Source organism: Vigna unguiculata, chromosome 6 (assembly GCF_004118075.2).
Source record: "Vigna unguiculata cultivar IT97K-499-35 chromosome 6, ASM411807v1, whole genome shotgun sequence".
NCBI lineage: Eukaryota > Viridiplantae > Streptophyta > Magnoliopsida > Fabales > Fabaceae > Vigna > Vigna unguiculata.
Window position 1 is genome coordinate 32,445,702 of NC_040284.1, and position 16,918 is coordinate 32,462,619.

Genomic DNA, 16,918 nt, shown 5'->3' on the forward strand with positions numbered 1-16,918 from the left:
TTTTTAAATATTAGAAAAATAAGGACCCAAAAATAATATACAAAAATTAACATCGAGCATGTGAGTATCTGCTTGTGAGAATTTGACATTTAGTAAATATTTTTCTACCTTAAATATTTTATTAACATTTATTAATTTTGACTCTCTTCCTGTCATATTCTCTCTCTGTATAACTAAAATAGTTTATAAGGTCATATGAGTCTTTCAGCTAGTTTTCTACATATAATTAAATTTACGTTGTTTACACACATTACCGGCAAATAAAAAATAGTTGATAAATGTATGGCAGCTCTAAACTAAAATATGAGATTAATTATCTAAATTAAAATAGTAACTAACTAATTTGAATATTGTTTTCATATATTATGAATAATAAATTTATTTTACTAGTTTAATTAATTATTACTTTTTCACAAAACAATATTATTTAAATAAGGTAATTACATATATTTTTTATTTAATGTTCAAAATAAATTATATGTATTACTCATTTCATACTTAGATCTATATTTGTTTTCCATTAGTTACTCTTTAAACTTAATTTATTGTGAAAGTTGTTAATAGGACATTCGATCATTTTACATACAAGTCGATTTATTAATTGTTCTATCATTTAAAAAAATATATAATTAAAGATTTCATGAATTGCTTATCACAAAATAATATGCATTTATTCATGGATCATAACTTCTTTTTTAATAAAAAAAGTGTACAATCTTGTTAGTGAATGATTTAACGAGGTTAAATAAAAAAAAATTTAAATGTTTTTATCTATACAAATGTGGAATATTTTTTAGTGCCTATAAGATATTTAATTTAACTTTATTAGTATTTTAATTTTAAAATTAGTTGTTATATATATATATATATATATATATATATATATATATATATATATATATATATATATATAAACTAATGTAAGGGTGAAGTGATTGCACAGTGAAAGCCCATAAAGAGTGGGCTTATATTTGTTGCACCAAATACGATTAAAAAGACCAATTGCTTCCTGCACCTCACAAAAATAGGAAAAGACTTAAATTCTTTTTATCACCAGACCATATCACTGTTGTCACGGCTGCTACCTTTATCGCCTTTTTCAGAAAAAAAAATACCATGATAATTAAATTTTTACAATTTTTTCTTATAATTTGAATTGTCTATTTTTAAATGATTTTTTAATTTTTTTTTATATTCTAAATTTTCTTAAATTATATCAATTTAGATTATAAGAAAAAGTTATTAAAATTTAATTGTTATAATATTATTATCCTTTTCATAATCACCGCTTCCTTATAGAAAGAAGGGAAAAATATCAGAGGTAGAAGAATTAAGAAAATGCGAAACAAAAACTAGTTCTGAAAACCTTTTCTAGAACTTATTTCATGTATCGCAGAAAGACTATTTCAAAACATATTTTACGTAAGAGTATTTCGAAAAATCCATTATCTACGTTCAGAAAAGTTTATTCAGCAAATTCTTTTATGGAAAACCTGTTCTAAAATTCCAGAAATTTTATTTCGAGAATTGTGTTCTAGAAAATTTGTTTCAAAAATTTTATTTCATAAATTCTGAAAAACTTGTTCCAGAAAAACATGTAAAAAGAAAATCACTTTTACTTGAAAATTTGGGCGTACACAAAGAAATTATGAGGCTACAGGAAGTAAAAGCTTTAAAGAGAATTACTCTTCGGCCCAAATAAACAAACAAGTAAGTGGGTAAACTAATATAATTTAATTGTCTTAAATTTGAGATCCCATGAATAAAAAAAAAAAAAACTCAGGAAACACTTTATCACCTAATTTTTTTTTTTTGCCTTTTAAGGTTTACAAAGAAATTACACTATTATTTATCTGTAAATTATTTACTAGCCCTACCATTTTAATATATCTATGTAAAAGCTACCTAATTCCATAATTGGAAGGGTTAAAGTGTCACTCTGCCCTAAATGTCTGTCTCACCAATCAAATCCTTGATCCGACCAACCCAGTTTTTCGTGGTTGCATTGCATAACATCTCAAATCCTATACTCTATATTCATTAGTTATTTACAGAAAAAATCTATTTTTAATTTATTTTTTCAATCAAACAAATTCTTACTCTATATTTCATATTTTTTCTTATTTAAAAAAATCTTATTTACCTTCTCCTTCTCTTCGTTTTCTCTTAATGAAAGTATAAGAAAAATCTTATATTTTTAATAAGTACATGTATGTAGAACAGTACGTACAAGTATCTGGATTGGTTATAGAGATCACATTATAAACCTTTCAGAACACGCAAAAGAAATAGTCTATGGTAGATTTTGTTGCAACTTGCACTTTACAAGCTGTTAGTCTTATTAGTATTTGTTCTAAAGCGAATTCCAAGGATTGCTGCATGGAGAAATGACTAATTAGCACAAAAATTTGTTGTTAAGTTAAAAATGTAGCAAACAAGTGATGATGCTGAAGTGACAGTAGGAGTATTGTAGTTAGGTTGACACCACAATCATTCCTCGTAGCTGCACAAAGCAAACAACTGACATATTTTCTTGTATAAAATCATATGTGAAATCTGTTACATAGAATATCATATCTGTACATGATTTGCATAACTTTACTCCTTCAGTATTTGAAGACTACTACATACATACACAGAGATGAACACAAAATTCAGGGTCAAATGTGAAACAAAACATCATGAACAGAGTTTTGGCAGGTACATAGCATTGCTCATAATATGAGTCCCTGATCTCTTTAGTTGGGTCCCATTCTGAATTCCTTCTGAATCTCCTCTGAGCTCTTCGCCATCATAGCTTCTGTTTTCAACATCCTCTCTCACCTCTATGTTCTTGAAGCTTTTACGAAATACGGATTCAAAAAAGTTTTTCAAGTGATCATTTTCCTGGAGCAAGGTTTTCATTCGGCCTTGTTTAGTAACGTAAGCTCTGGGTTTTGCCTCTGAAGGAAACACCAAGTTTCGAGTAAGATTTCTCAAAAGTTCTGCTGACAGCTTCTCGTGGTTCAGTGTACGACAGATACTTATCTTCTCTTTCTCACTTAATCCTGCATGGACCTATGAATCTATATCAATGAATGAAACACACTACTACACATTGATAAAAAAAAAAAAGAAAAAAAATAGTTGCAGCAATGATCAATTAGAAGATGCAAGCTTTCTAAAGTGAAAAGTTGCATTCAACTATCATAGTCTTGCAATCATAGAACAATGCAAAGTGGTAGTTTACCTTGAGATACATGTCCATGGCTAGGTATAATTGATCATGAGATTCCCTTGCAGTATCTGGGAGCATGGTAATCAATGCTTCGAACTCAAAAGGTTTGAGATGGGGATCTGGAGCAACTTCCACAAGGAACAAATCCATCATTTTCGCAACTCTCTTCAGTCGATTTGAATTTACCTCAGAACTGTGTCCGAAGAAAAATATGTGTACGAGTCTAAGGACAAAACCAACATCATATGCTTGACCCCTCCCACGTGGAGATGGAAGAAGTAGATAATCAATTGTTGTTTGATCCAGAAGAGGACCTATAAGACTTTCTATCTTGTCTATGAAGCCTGTGCTCATTTTCAAACCTACAGCCATTCGATTTAGATTGAACAAATCCTTGCAAGAAATTGAGCTCAAATCTAGCAGCAAAAGAAGATTGATAACAACCTCTGTAGTCTCAATCTTCTCATCCTGTACAGCACCAAGACAAGTTGAGTTGTGATAGTAGAACAGGAATCTAGAGACCACACCATGATCAAAATCATAAGATAGCATTGTCCTTGTGACCTTGTCCAACAAATCAATCTTCAAGAACAGAAGATGTTCAAACCACCATGTGACCCCAGAGCAGTTATTTCTCAGGCTGTTATTGCTGCTTGTATCACAAGAAAACTGAAAGCTGGATCTGTTGGAGGAACATGTATTAGGACTTGTAATGCCTGGTGATGCTAGCCTCTCTATCAAATGATCCATTATTCTGTCCAGAATAGCCAAATAACCTCTGAAAGACAATAAGTCTTGACACTGTTTCAATGCTTCAACGAGCTCGGTCCAAGTCCAGAAACGAATTCCTTCGAGAAACTTTTCAATGTGGGGTTTCAAGTTGGGTGTTTCAGGACCATCATCACATTCCATCTCCATGAAATGAGCAGCAGAACACAGCAGGGACATGTTTGATGGAGATGGAGTTGCCTCCATACTGCTGTAGTGTAGCAAAGTCGTGCTATGAGCTAAAAAGCATGTGTACCCATGGAAAGTCGCAAAATAGAACTTTCACTCCCACATTTATGACCAAGAGTAACCAAAAAAGTTGCTAAATTCACGGGAGAAAGGTGAAAGAATATTCTGCAAAGTAGAAGCAGGAGTATTGAAAACTATTTGATTTCTTTACCAAAGAAAGTAAAATAGTGTGCAGTGTATGAAAGTCACAAAATAAGGCATACAATTTTCAGGAAAACAAACAGAATAAGATTTTTCAGAGAACATGTGTATGTTCTGTGCTATATTAGATTAGAAAAATGATTCTTTGTGTGACAAATTGACAATGATAATTTTTCTTTATTTTTCTCTTGGTGTGACATTCTGTGACTCGTAATAGGAAAGAGCAAATATACCCACAGAAGAATACATAAAAAAGGGTGAAACAGAAGATATTTTAAGAAAATATATGATGGGTGTCATGTTTGTAAGAAGGGAAAGACATAGGTGATGATGCAGTTCGTGCAGAGCATGATGACAGAAAGGGTGAAGCTAGCAGGTCCACATGTCTGCCACACTTTAAGGTGTAATTAAATGTTAAGTGTTTATTTCTCATGCTGTTGGGATTAAAGACCATGCGCATGCTACTTACTCACCAACCCTTTCACTCAAAATTACTTCAAAATATAGAATAAAATATAGAGTTTTTTCACCTTGTTCATCATCATGAAAGTTTTATCTCCATTGTGGTATTCACTTCAAGATCATAGCCACTGCAAGCTCCCATAAATGAGTGTGCATGCCAAAGATTCATTTGAGGATTATGAAGTTTGGGTGGCATGGCATGTCTGTAATGTAAATGACAAAAGACCAATCCGAACAGGGAACTTCATGGGAACAAAAGAATCATTAGTAACAAAAAAAAAAAAAAAACAGAGACCAATTATGTGAATAGAAAATGCTAAAAGGTTGTTTTTTTCTGATCATAGTCAACAAAGGAAGCGAGCATGTTGGTGTTTTCTGAAAAAGTAAAAATAAAGGGAAATATTGGTAACATTAGAGAAAAAAAAGTTGATGACACTGGACGAAAATAATAAAAGTCAACGCAATAAATAGTGTAAAGGTTTGATTAATTAATTTATTTAAATAATTAAAATAATAGTATAATAGCAAAGGAGAGATTTTACTACATTAAAATTGAATCTGCTAGCACCACTTTTCATACCAAAGAATCTAGTTTAGCGATTTGGGTGTAATAAGTTATTATAAACTTTTTTTGTTATCTAATTTCAGTATGTATGAATGGTTAAACAAAAGACTTTTAACAAGTTGTGTTTGGCCACCGAAAAAAAAATGGAGACATGTTTGGAAGAAACACAGAACACAGAAACAAAGAAGACATAATGGTAATTAAAGTGAGCCAGAATTCAAAGTGAAGAATGTGTTGTTAACGTGGCACTTTCCTTTTTCCGTTACTCATGCCACCAATTTTTAGGGTTGTAACTTCCTTTGACCAAAATGGATCCCACTCTTGAGGTTCAACAATGGCAAAATCAACGCAATTCACAGATCTATTGACTTGGTTCACTGTTTTGGAAAAATAAAATTATAACTTAACTGTCAATTTTGTAGTTACTTTTTTTTTTTTTAATTTCATCACAAATAATAATAATAATAATAACCTAACTTGTGCCTTAAATTACTTGATTTCGATGTCTATGGGGTATCATCATTTTCAACACCATTATTAGTACTAGGACGTGAATACCAACTCACGCCATTGATATGGATTATCTTACTGTTAATTTTTTTCTTTATTCTCAATCAATCCATGCATGATTTGGCATACCATAACAAATACAAGGAGTAGTACTCTGGATCTTGCTTTAAAATATGAATTGAAAGACGAATTTATTCTATTTTATGACATGTTAGGTCATCTTCAATCTATTGATCATTTCAAATTCTCAAATGGATCTTATATTATACATATCACTTGTTTTTTTTACTAATTAATAAGAACTACAAAGAAAGCAACAAACTACATCAGCACATTGGTAATCATGTGTATGCCTCATGTTTCTTGGATCAGAATAATGGTCCTCACTTTATGTTCATCAAGTTGAAAAGAAAAAAAAAAAGCTTTTTTCTTTTACTAACTTTCTTTGTGTTGAGATATTAATATTTTGTTATTGGAATAATATATGAAGAGCGAAAACCGAAGTAGACAAAAAGTTATTTAGTTTGAGAATAAAAATGGCTTGTGAAGTATCCCTCTACTAGGGAAGTCAAAAAAATTTGTACCCGTGGGTATCTGCTGATAAAACCCGCAATGGGTAGGAAATGAATATTAAAAATGGATAACCACTACCTGCGGGTACGGGTATTTTTGATACCCGCATATTAACGGGACAGGTACGGATAATATCCGTACCAGTGGATACTCGTACCCGCTAAACTTTAATTCACAAAAAGTACCTTTATTAGTAAAAAACATTTTAGCCTAATTTTTTCTAAGTTACACATCTTGTCTTTTGTCTTTATTCTTCAAACTTCAAGTATTGGTACGTTGTCTTCTTCCAAATACACCCATTGACATTCTTCTCTTTCCTTTATTTGAAATTGGGCATATACATCAAATCTTAGATAGATAATGACGTTTATGGTATACTTGTTGTCAGATGATAAAATCAAAATAAGAATACTTGGCACGTAGCAATTGAGGTTTATTATTTGTTTATTTTGTTTATTTTTTAGGAATCAATTGGAGAAAATGGACTTTTTGATCAAAACACTAATTAAAGAATTTTAATTGTGTTGAATGTCATTTTATATTTACTTTTATAATTATTTGGATTTGTGTGAACTTGAGTTTATTTGAACGTTATTTAAAATTTATGACAGTGGTGTATTTTATTTTATTTTATTTGAATTTATGATTAAATATTTATTTTTTAAATAATTTTGTAAATATCCGCGGTACCCGTGGATATGAAAAAAATAGGCGGGTACCCACATAATGGATACCCTGACAGATATGGGTACGGATACGGGACAGATATTTATCTAGCAGTTAGGGTCCTGGGCAGTTACTACCCGTACTTTACCCGCTCCGTTGACATTCCTACCCTCTACCTTTGAAAAGTGTTGTTGTTTGTCTAATGATGTACAGACAAATATATAATAAGAAATTATGTGAAACGCGTCGTTTCTAGTTAAAAATAAATAAAAGGGAAATGATGTTGGCTTACGAATCTTAGCCCTCCTCCCCAAAGCATTAAAAAATAACACATCAGAAAATTTTATCAATTTTATCTCAATATACCAAAACTTAGATTTCAGAAATACCATGTGATGCCTTTGATAACGTCAATGGGCTTACTTTATTATGAAATTACTCAAGTTCTTCAGGTTTTAGATTATGTTTAGATTAAAGTTGAAAAACCTTTTTAAAAATTGGAATGTTCAAAATAAAATAGAAAAAGAAAATGTTGCTTTGAATACAACAAGAAATATGTGTGAGGGTGGGAATAGAATGGAATAATTGAATCTTAGAAAAGAGATGATAGTTAATATCCCTTTATAATACTTTTCTAATAAAGTACGAGTGGTGACAAAAAATTAAGAACCGCTACACAGTACAATATATAACAATTTGTAATGTTATTTATTCTGAAGCTTCTTTCTTCTCTTTGTATTTTTTTTTTTTTTGTGGTTTAAAGCAAAAAGGTTATACAGATAATTCAGTCTAGTAAATATGGTGGAACTTGATTTTTTCTGTTAGAACAGAAGAGCGTGGGCATTAATGATGATGATGGGAGTGTTTAATTTGATTAATAGGTGGCTAAAGTATTCTCACTCATTTCCACAACAACATCACTTCCTATTTAATGATTCATCCATCACTTTCCTCTTAATCACACCGGCCACCACTCTTGTCGACCTACACTCACTACTAACTACAACCCCATAAATCATAACAGGCCCTAGTTTTTACCCTTTTTTTATATTTTTTATTTTTACCATAAATAGATTTCAATTGCAACTAAAGAAAAATCATTTTTTGGATAGACGCATGAACCAAGTTTCATTCACAATATCATAACAGTATGTAATTTGTTACTTTAATAGGATGCACTTCACCAGTGTAGTTCTTAACTTCCCCTCTAGTTTTTATATTCAGCGGTGATTCATTCCCACCATATTTCTTTCCTTCACTCTACCACCTTATAAAATAACATTTTATTAAAAATTATATTTTATTAAAAATGTAACTATATAATATATGTATTTAATGAATAGTGATGTCAAGATATATTTTTTCATTCAGCCTCAAGATTCAAAATCACGTATAAACTGTTCCAAATTTTTATTTTTCTTTAATGCTAGTCTTTGGAAATAGTAATGTATTGTGAATAATTTTCTGATACAATAATCTTGTGTCGATAACTGAAATTTCAATATTTCACCATTAAGAAAATAAAAGAAGACTTTATAACTAAATTTTAATTTGTTTGATACATCAACTGAAAATTAGCACATCTAGATTTCTTTCGGTAAAAAAACTTGTTTTCGTAAAACTAAAAATATGTACTCTGTAACTGTTAGTTTGTTTACTCAGAACCCCTAGTTCGATTCGAAAAACTAAATTTTTGTTACACATTAATATCTTAAAATCATTCCGCAAATTGAGCCAAACAAAAACTAATTAATTATTGAAACATATTCAGCACTTGTTCAAATCCACCCCCCTATCTTTATAATGTTAATAATAATAATATTCTGAACCTTTACCTTTTTGGCAATAGGTTAAATAAAATGCAGTTTCGGCGGTAATGATAAACAAATATGATATGACTAACAAAATTTAATATAAATTCAGTCAAATATAACAAATATGAGGGTTCGAGCCGGCCATAATTCACGCATACGCAGATTCAAACTTCATTTACCAACTACGATGCCCTAAAGTTTAGGTCAATAAAGCAATTACTAAAATCAACATATAACATATCTAAGAAATTGCTTTCTACATGTATTCTACATTTTGACTCACAAATACCAAGATAAATAGTATGTATACATATCAGTCACACTGATACTGCAGCCGGAGACCGTAATTGGATTTCATGTCACCTATACTCGGGAAAAAGTCAAGAAAAAAATATTCCATTATAATTATATTTTGAAATATCAAAGAATTTTCAGTTTACCCTTGGCCACAGAATCCTTAACAAGTTCCATATGGCAAGAAGCTTTCTGAGCTCCAGTCAAACCAGAACAGGTGCCGCTGGCCCCCAAAGTAACAGCAAAGTAAAGATAAACAGTACAGAGAAGAGTTAGCAGAACAAGAGCAGATAAGAGGAAGCGATGCCTCTGCACAAGTGTGGACCAACTACCCAGTTCATCCTTTGTAAACTGCCTCCTGAAAGAGGGAGACTTCAGTCGAGGAGAAGACAGTATGGAGTCAAGAACCATGGCTTCAATATCAACCTTTCCAAATCCCTGAAGCTGCACGTCATGCAAAAACACCAGTAAAATTGTTACTCCATGTAAGTGCAATGTAATATAAGGCTTAAAAAATGACATCAGTATAGCAATCCAGATCCCATCCTTCCCAGTGCGTTTTTTTTTCCCTGTTCTACACAATCACGCATACATGCTAACATATTTTTTGGCTTCTAGAAAATATTCGATGGGTTTTTAATATAAATTAACAGCTACAACGTGACTAGAAGAGAAAACTTCCTGAAATCATGGTCAAATATCAGTTCAGAGTCTTCCGTGAAACAAAATTTAGACCCTCACGCCTAATAATCCTTCAAAAGGAAAACGTGTCATAAAACAGCGCCCTCGCCAAATCAAGCCACGACCGCAAATTCAAAGATCCAAAAGGAAAAGCTACCTAGGTTTTAAATAACAATCCGCAAGCATGGTTTTGGCTACGGCATCTAAGGTTCTTGTACTATCTGCAAGAGCATCGCTAATTGCGGCCACATTTATCGCCAATTTTTAACAATATCCAAGATCGCAACAAACAGTGACTGTACTCGCCATTTAAAACCCTAAACACTGATAACCTCACAAACAAGGGCACGTTCATGATTTCGCTCTGACTACAGATGAAACGAAAAGAGAATAACAACCGTCGACAAAAACAGCAAAACTCCGAGAGCAGAACAAAACAAGATGAGCCCCTTTACTCCTATTTCAGCATGCAACCCCACTTAACAACTAAAAGAAACGTAGATCTTTCTTCTTTCCCAATTCTGACAACACAAAACTACTACACAAATATCTGTAAGAGTGACATCTACTCAGCAGCAAGGAAATCAGAGAGTATAATTGTCAATTTCAAGAAGGAATCATTGATAGGGTTGCATGATAGTTAAGTCTGTCCCAAATCGATCGAATCGTAAGAAAACCGAAGCAGATTCAAAAGAAAGAGTGACACGACAGCAATACGGCGAGGGAGGTGGTGAATCTGAATGGGTTAAGTTTCAATCAACAGCAGTAGCAATCAATAGACAGTTGAGTGGAATCGCGAAGTAACAAGAATTAATGATAGTACGCAATCAAAGGAATAAATTGATGTAGCGAAAGATGAAAGAAAACTCAGATCTAACGATATAGTAAAAGAAAAAGACAGAGCAATACATACCTTTCCCCTTCAGCTTAGAAGGGGTGCCTTGGATTTGAGAGAAGAGAGGAGATGAGATAAGACAGTTGCCGCAGAATTTGCAAAATAATGTGTGAATCGCACGCCATTTCCTCTTCTTATATATACAACTCCAGAACAACTATAAAGGTGCCTAAAATACGCGTATACAACTCACACTCTTCTTATCCTACTAATCTCTATTTTCTTTTCCAATAATTCTAATTTGTCCTTTGGATTTTCAAAAAGTCACACAAACATAGGTTTTTTACTTTTTATTTGTTAGGTTGAAATTAGCAGGTCCAGTTGCCGATTTTTTTGTTGAAAGACATTGATACATGTATTGATTTGGGAACACTTTTTGGGCACCGCCCATTCAAGTCTAACAACTACTCTCTTGTCATGGTCAACAAAACAAAGATACCGGGAGCTCCGTCTCATTAATTGAATCGATGGGCTTCACTACCTAACACTCCTTGAGCCCACTTACTCACCCCTCTAGCCCAATTTCATCCGTATACTGCCTCTAATTCAACTCTCAATGTGGGCCTTTCAATAACAATCACCTCTTAATGGACCCAAAAAAAACCTATAAACCATTTTCGGTAACAGATAACACCGACCACCTCGTATGTGAAGGGACCCGTTGGTACAGAATTTGGCACCCGTGCTTTGCGGGGATGTTTTCATGAAAAATACGAGAGATGAAAAAGAAGAAAATTAATATAATTGAAAATAGCTTAAGTAGGTTAAAATATTAATTGCTGAGGAAAGCTTTTACTATCGAAGATTATGATGAGTCGAGATTCAAAGTATAATAAAATTTGATAGGAACGGGTTCAAGAGTTAATACTAAATTTTCAAAATATAAATTTATGAAAAATTAAAGGTTTTTATGGAACGTGAAATGATGGACAATAAATTTTTTAATATGTTCAGAATTTTGTCCGTTTTTAGTATATAAAGTATGGATAACTTCTGTGAAGATAATATAGATTTTTTCATAATAGATTTTTTTTTACTATATTTGCCACGTAATTTTATCATGGTGTGATGTATTTTTCGTACTTTTTTTTCCTTTTTAATAAAATCTTCGTACAATATTTAATATGAGTTTATTTTGAGAAAAACAAATAATTTAAATTGGGTAGTAAATAAGTGAGAAATAAGGTAGTTTTGTTTATATTTTTTAGTAGTTTACTATTGTTATTATAAAATAATTATTTTAAAATATTTTCAATATAATTTATTATAGTGAAAAAAGATTCAAAGTGGGTTATTTTTCAGTAAAGCCTTTTAATTGATCATGTTTTATTAATACCTCTTATTTTTAAATCAATTAATCTCATATTATATATGTCTATATATATATATAATTAAAATAGTAAATGAAGTCATGCGAACTAAACCTAAACCCTAAAATTATACGAGTTTTTTTAATTAAATTTTCTGTAAAAAATAATATCTTACATTATAACAATATGAATATAAATTAATTACGTTTAAATACTATTACTCTTTTCTATATTTATGTTGATTTATATACAAAAGGAGAAAATAAATATGAAAGGTATAACTTCTAAAATAAGTGTGGTGACTACCCCTACCCTGACAGAGGTTGTTTTATATCTTAGAAGAATCACTAATGAAACAGGTGAAGCTTGTTAGTGTTAAAAGCTACCTATCCTTAAGCTTGGCCCAACCCTTCTAAACTTTGCTGTTTGCTGTTTGTAGATTACCACAAAGCAAGGTAGAAGGGCTCTGGGATTTAGCACGTACAGTTCCTCAACATCTGAATGCCCATTTATTTTTTCTGCCAACGAATCAAACTCTGAATCAGCCCTTTCTTCAATTCCTTCAAGAGGGCTACAAATTCTCCCAGCTATTACTCTGCACACTATGATGGATTTTCTCGAAAATGGTCTCTCATGGGATGTCATAATGGAAATGGATTCAAAGGCTTTCCCACTTGTGGAAGTTGTGTAAACCCCCAATGCACCTTTGAATTCCTTGTTGCTCGAGAACCCGTGTCTCAGAATTTGACATATACCACAATAGTCTAAAGTGCACAGCCTGTAACAGCTGTTTATGCCCAGAGAGCATGCAATGGTTGTGCCGTGGAACCTTAAAAGTTCGTTTCCATCAGCCACACAACGAGGGTGTTTCTTCTTTTGTTTCTCGGCCTTTTCCTTCACCTTTTCTCTGTACTCCTCAAAGCAAGCAAAGGTTTTTGGTATATTCACAACCTTTAAGATGCAGTCAATCTCACCCAACATGCTTTCGGAGTAAACCGAGCTTGTTCCACATATTGTTTCTATGATCTGTCTCGACGAATCTTCCTCAAGCTCAATCACTGCAAAAACAAAGTACATGTTCATAAACTATGTATGTTTTTAAGACTAAATTCATTGATCATTTTATTTAGCAAAGAAATGGCAAAAGAGTTTATGGCAACTAACTGAACCATAACATGAATAAAACAAAAACAAAAACACAAGATTTAGAAAGAAGCAGCTCCGTAAATTCTTGACCCTTCAATTCAATTTAGGAAATATTAGTCTGTTATTACCTGAATGATTGGAGACATTGTGTGCTTCTACAGCAACAGGGTTTTTTAATTTCTCGCCACATTTATCACATGTCAATGATGAAAAAACATCAGAATCCATCTGAACCAACGTTCTTGTGTTGGAGGGCACATTTGCTTCATTGTGATCTAGAGGATATGCTATCCTTGAAGATGTCTCTGACCTTCGTGTTCTGCGAGAAGCTTTATTGCTGCTATTGCTTTGAGGACAAGGAAAACGTCGACTAGTTTCATGGTTTGAGCTATCAAGAGTAATTTCGTCGATTATGGGACCAGTGATCTCAATGTCCCCTTTGAAACTTAGGGGATTTTTGGAGTGCCTCTTGCTTCCTTGGATGAAATCTTTGGTATTTGAATTCTCAAGATTGCCCAACTTTGTTCTCTGGTTACCTTTTTGCTGCCTAATAGTCTTTGGATCATGAACATGATTCGGGTGTGGTTTGCACTGAAGGGTCTTCTTGAGAGAAAGCCAAGCCTCAAACATTCTCTCTCTTTTTTCGTTATGCTCTTAAAGGATCAACATTCAAAAGGCTTTTGGAGAAGAAATGTGTAGAATATTTCCACGTACCAATAACCTCCGATTCCAAAAGAAAGAAAACAATCAAGGAATCTTGTCCCTCAACTACACAGTTCCTTCATATGCAAGCTGTTTTTTCCTTTTCAGTAGAACGTTAAAATATTCCATGTGCAACACAATACGCATTATAACGATTTCAGTAATTGAATTGCCATAAACATGGTAGTTTGATTTTGAAGCCTTATAATAACTTCAGAATCTCCATTTATTATTCATGATTCAAGCAATCTCCAACAAATTTATATCATTTAAGGTTATCTGATCTTTGAACAATCAACGGACGAGGAAGCACTAACAGGGATCACAACCATCCAATCATTTTTTATTTCAAATAAAATATTGCTCTGTGGAATTGAATTTATCAACAAGGAAATATATATAAGGAGGTGACAACGTCATATAATAAGATAAACAACTTTAAAAGGTGCTTTCAGAACTCTTAAGAAATTTATCAACAGTTTTATCTCAAAAGTCAGTAATGTGTACATGAGCTTCACGCAAACAGTTTGAATTCTTGGGACCATTTCCTTCTTTAATTAATTATTTGTGTCACAATGATTAGGACTGATTAATTTATTCTTTCAATAATTATAAACTTGTAGACCAACCACTGGAGCTCTTGGAGATGTCCATATTGTAGATTGTCTTTGGTTTCATCAGTATTCAGTGATTTCTAGCTGTGAAAACCCAAGGTAGTACGATTTGTAATATTGTTAATATATAATAACTATAATCACTCCAAGAGCCGTTACTCATCCTTGTGCAAGGTTTTTGAATTTAGATTTTTCATTTCTCTTTAATTACCTCTAACTTCGGATAAAAACCTACATACTTCAAATTAGGTATGTTGAGGTTTGCATACTCTATGTATAGAGACTCTAAGTATTCTAATATGTTAAAAAGAAAGTTTTAAGCTTAACTCAAGTCCTACAAACTGACTTGTCATAATAGGTTTTACTTTTACATATATACTCTAAACTTATCTTGTATCTAATCAATGTGGGACTTCCAACATAAAGTTTAAATGTATTTATATTAATTACCTTCTACCAAAACTATTGCCAAAGAATAAGTCATCGTAAGGAAGGAAATAGTTTTGAAGTAAAAGTAAAGAGATTGGTTTGGAATACTTGTTGGCTGCTTTCCTTGCCCCCAATGGAACGAATCATAGAAAGGAAAAGACAATTAAACGAAGAATAAAGTAAATTGTAATGAAAAATTTGCAGCTTTAATTCATTTCACGAATCACGATCACACTTAATATTACATAGTTCTTTTGCAGACATGTATCATTCACTAATGACAGTTACGTTAAAATCAGGTAAACTCCCAACATATAACGAATGTCCTCTAAGTGTTTAATGCAATTACATATTTACAACGTCAACTTAAAACTAGCGGTTAAACTTGTACAATTTTATATATGATCTCATATATGTCTATATATATATGTAGTGTAGTGCAATAAAACATGCATAGCCCTACTTCATCTTCTTCTTCTCTAGAGCTTCTACTGTATTAGAATCATGACCAAAAACTATGGCTTCCTTATCTGCATACTTGTGATGGTGTTGGATGTTGTTGCTGGCATACTTGGAATTGAGGCAGAAATAGCTCAAAACAAGGTACTCTAACTAGAAAGACCCTTCTGCTTCATAAAAGTTGAGAAAAACTGAAGGGTTTAACACGATTCTCTGATCCTTTTGGGATGAATTAACAGGAGAAGCACATGAAGGTGTGGATATTTGAGTGTAGGTACCCAAGCTATCATGCTTTCAAGCTAGGTTTGGCAGCTGCCACTCTCTTGACACTTGCCCATGTCATTGCTCACTTGCTTGGTGGCTGCATTTGTGTTTGGTCCAGAGAACAGTATCGATCAGCTTCAGCAAACAGACAATTAGCAGTGGCTTTTCTCATTTTCTCTTGGTAAACTCACTCTTTCACGCATCCTTCTTAATTTGTTTTTTTCTTTTACAGTTTCTCACTATTAACTTTTGCAGGATTGTGGTAGCTGTTGGGATGTCGATGCTGATCATAGGCACATTAGCAAACTCAAGGTCACGAAAATCTTGTGCCATGTTCAGCCATCGGTTTCTAACCATAGGAGGCATTATGTGTTTCATCCATGGATTGTTCACTGTTCCCTATTACGTTTCTGCCACGGCCACCAGAAAGGAGGAAGAAAAGATGAAAGAAAACGCCACCCAAAGCGTGAGACGCACTTGATCATCTTTTGTTACCAAAACCAGAAGCGATTACACCTAGTGTTTTACAAAGTGTACATTTTTTTTTGTGTGTCCTTTTGTGTTTCAATGCTTACACAAATTGCTTGATTTTCAACGGATGCATATATAAACAATTGTATGATTAACTGCAAATGCACAACAAAGTGTAGGAACTGCATAATTTGAGAGTGAGAGAGAAGTAATTTCTCTGATTTTACCTAAACTCTACAACTTAAGATACAGTACCTAATAAAACAGCGTATCTTTTTTTCCATGCTAAAATAAAAGCGACATTTACGAGCGAAATCATAAAATCAGATTTATTTATAAGAGTAAAAAAGGGATGCATAAAAAAAATCTACTGCGTGTCTGTTCGGCTTCGAAATTGATTATGGGAAGGTACCACTTTTTAAATATATTAAATGCTTAAACATTCGTCTATAAATAAAATCATGTTTTATCACATTACAGTATTTCATCATAGATAAAGATATACAGAACTTTTCTAAATGTATTCTTTTATGTTCAAAGAAAATGTGTTAATTTATGCTTTTAATAACTCTAATTTTTATGGTGAAAATAATAATAACATGATAGCAACAATTGTGTCTCAGAAAAAGTTCATAATTGATTTTCAGCTTATTATTACAAACAAATATTATACAAAACTTATTATTCC

The 16,918-nt window shown here is 32.4% G+C and overlaps 4 protein-coding genes across 6 annotated transcripts; 1 reads left to right on the plus strand and 3 right to left on the minus strand.

Annotated features, from left to right (window-relative positions):
* Positions 1-2,473: 2,473 nt before the first annotated feature.
* Positions 2,474-4,565, minus strand: LOC114188902 (BTB/POZ domain-containing protein At3g22104-like). Of its 2 annotated transcripts, none has more exons than XM_028077568.1 (2): positions 3,230-4,561; positions 2,474-3,057 (listed from the first exon to the last, which is right to left on the minus strand). In XM_028077568.1, the coding sequence occupies exons 1-2, from the start codon at positions 4,190-4,192 to the stop codon at positions 2,680-2,682; spliced, it is 1,341 nt and encodes a 446-aa protein (XP_027933369.1). In that variant the 5' UTR covers positions 4,193-4,561; the 3' UTR covers positions 2,474-2,679. The 2 variants fall into 2 exon arrangements, with proteins under 2 accessions (XP_027933369.1, XP_027933370.1); XM_028077569.1 differs by having other exon boundaries at positions 2,908-3,047; positions 3,230-4,565.
* Positions 4,566-9,181: 4,616 nt separating this feature from the next.
* On the minus strand, positions 9,182-11,074 carry LOC114188789. The gene is made up of 2 exons (XM_028077434.1): positions 10,854-11,074; positions 9,182-9,703 (listed from the first exon to the last, which is right to left on the minus strand). The coding sequence occupies exon 2, from the start codon at positions 9,668-9,670 to the stop codon at positions 9,386-9,388; it is 285 nt and encodes a 94-aa protein (XP_027933235.1). The 5' UTR covers positions 9,671-9,703; positions 10,854-11,074; the 3' UTR covers positions 9,182-9,385.
* Positions 11,075-12,419: 1,345 nt separating this feature from the next.
* Positions 12,420-14,206, minus strand: LOC114188783. Its single transcript, XM_028077422.1, has 2 exons — positions 13,420-14,206; positions 12,420-13,203 (listed from the first exon to the last, which is right to left on the minus strand). The coding sequence occupies exons 1-2, from the start codon at positions 13,919-13,921 to the stop codon at positions 12,521-12,523; spliced, it is 1,185 nt and encodes a 394-aa protein (XP_027933223.1). The 5' UTR covers positions 13,922-14,206; the 3' UTR covers positions 12,420-12,520.
* Positions 14,207-15,286: 1,080 nt separating this feature from the next.
* LOC114189095 lies at positions 15,287-16,430 on the plus strand. Of its 2 annotated transcripts, XM_028077805.1 has the most exons (4): positions 15,287-15,335; positions 15,623-15,639; positions 15,735-15,940; positions 16,015-16,430. In XM_028077805.1, exons 1-4 carry the CDS (start codon positions 15,299-15,301, stop codon positions 16,238-16,240), a joined length of 486 nt encoding a protein of 161 aa, XP_027933606.1. In that variant the 5' UTR covers positions 15,287-15,298; the 3' UTR covers positions 16,241-16,430. The 2 variants fall into 2 exon arrangements, with proteins under 2 accessions (XP_027933606.1, XP_027933605.1); XM_028077804.1 differs by lacking the exon at positions 15,287-15,335 and having other exon boundaries at positions 15,381-15,639.
* The last annotated feature ends 488 nt before the right edge of the window (positions 16,431-16,918 follow it).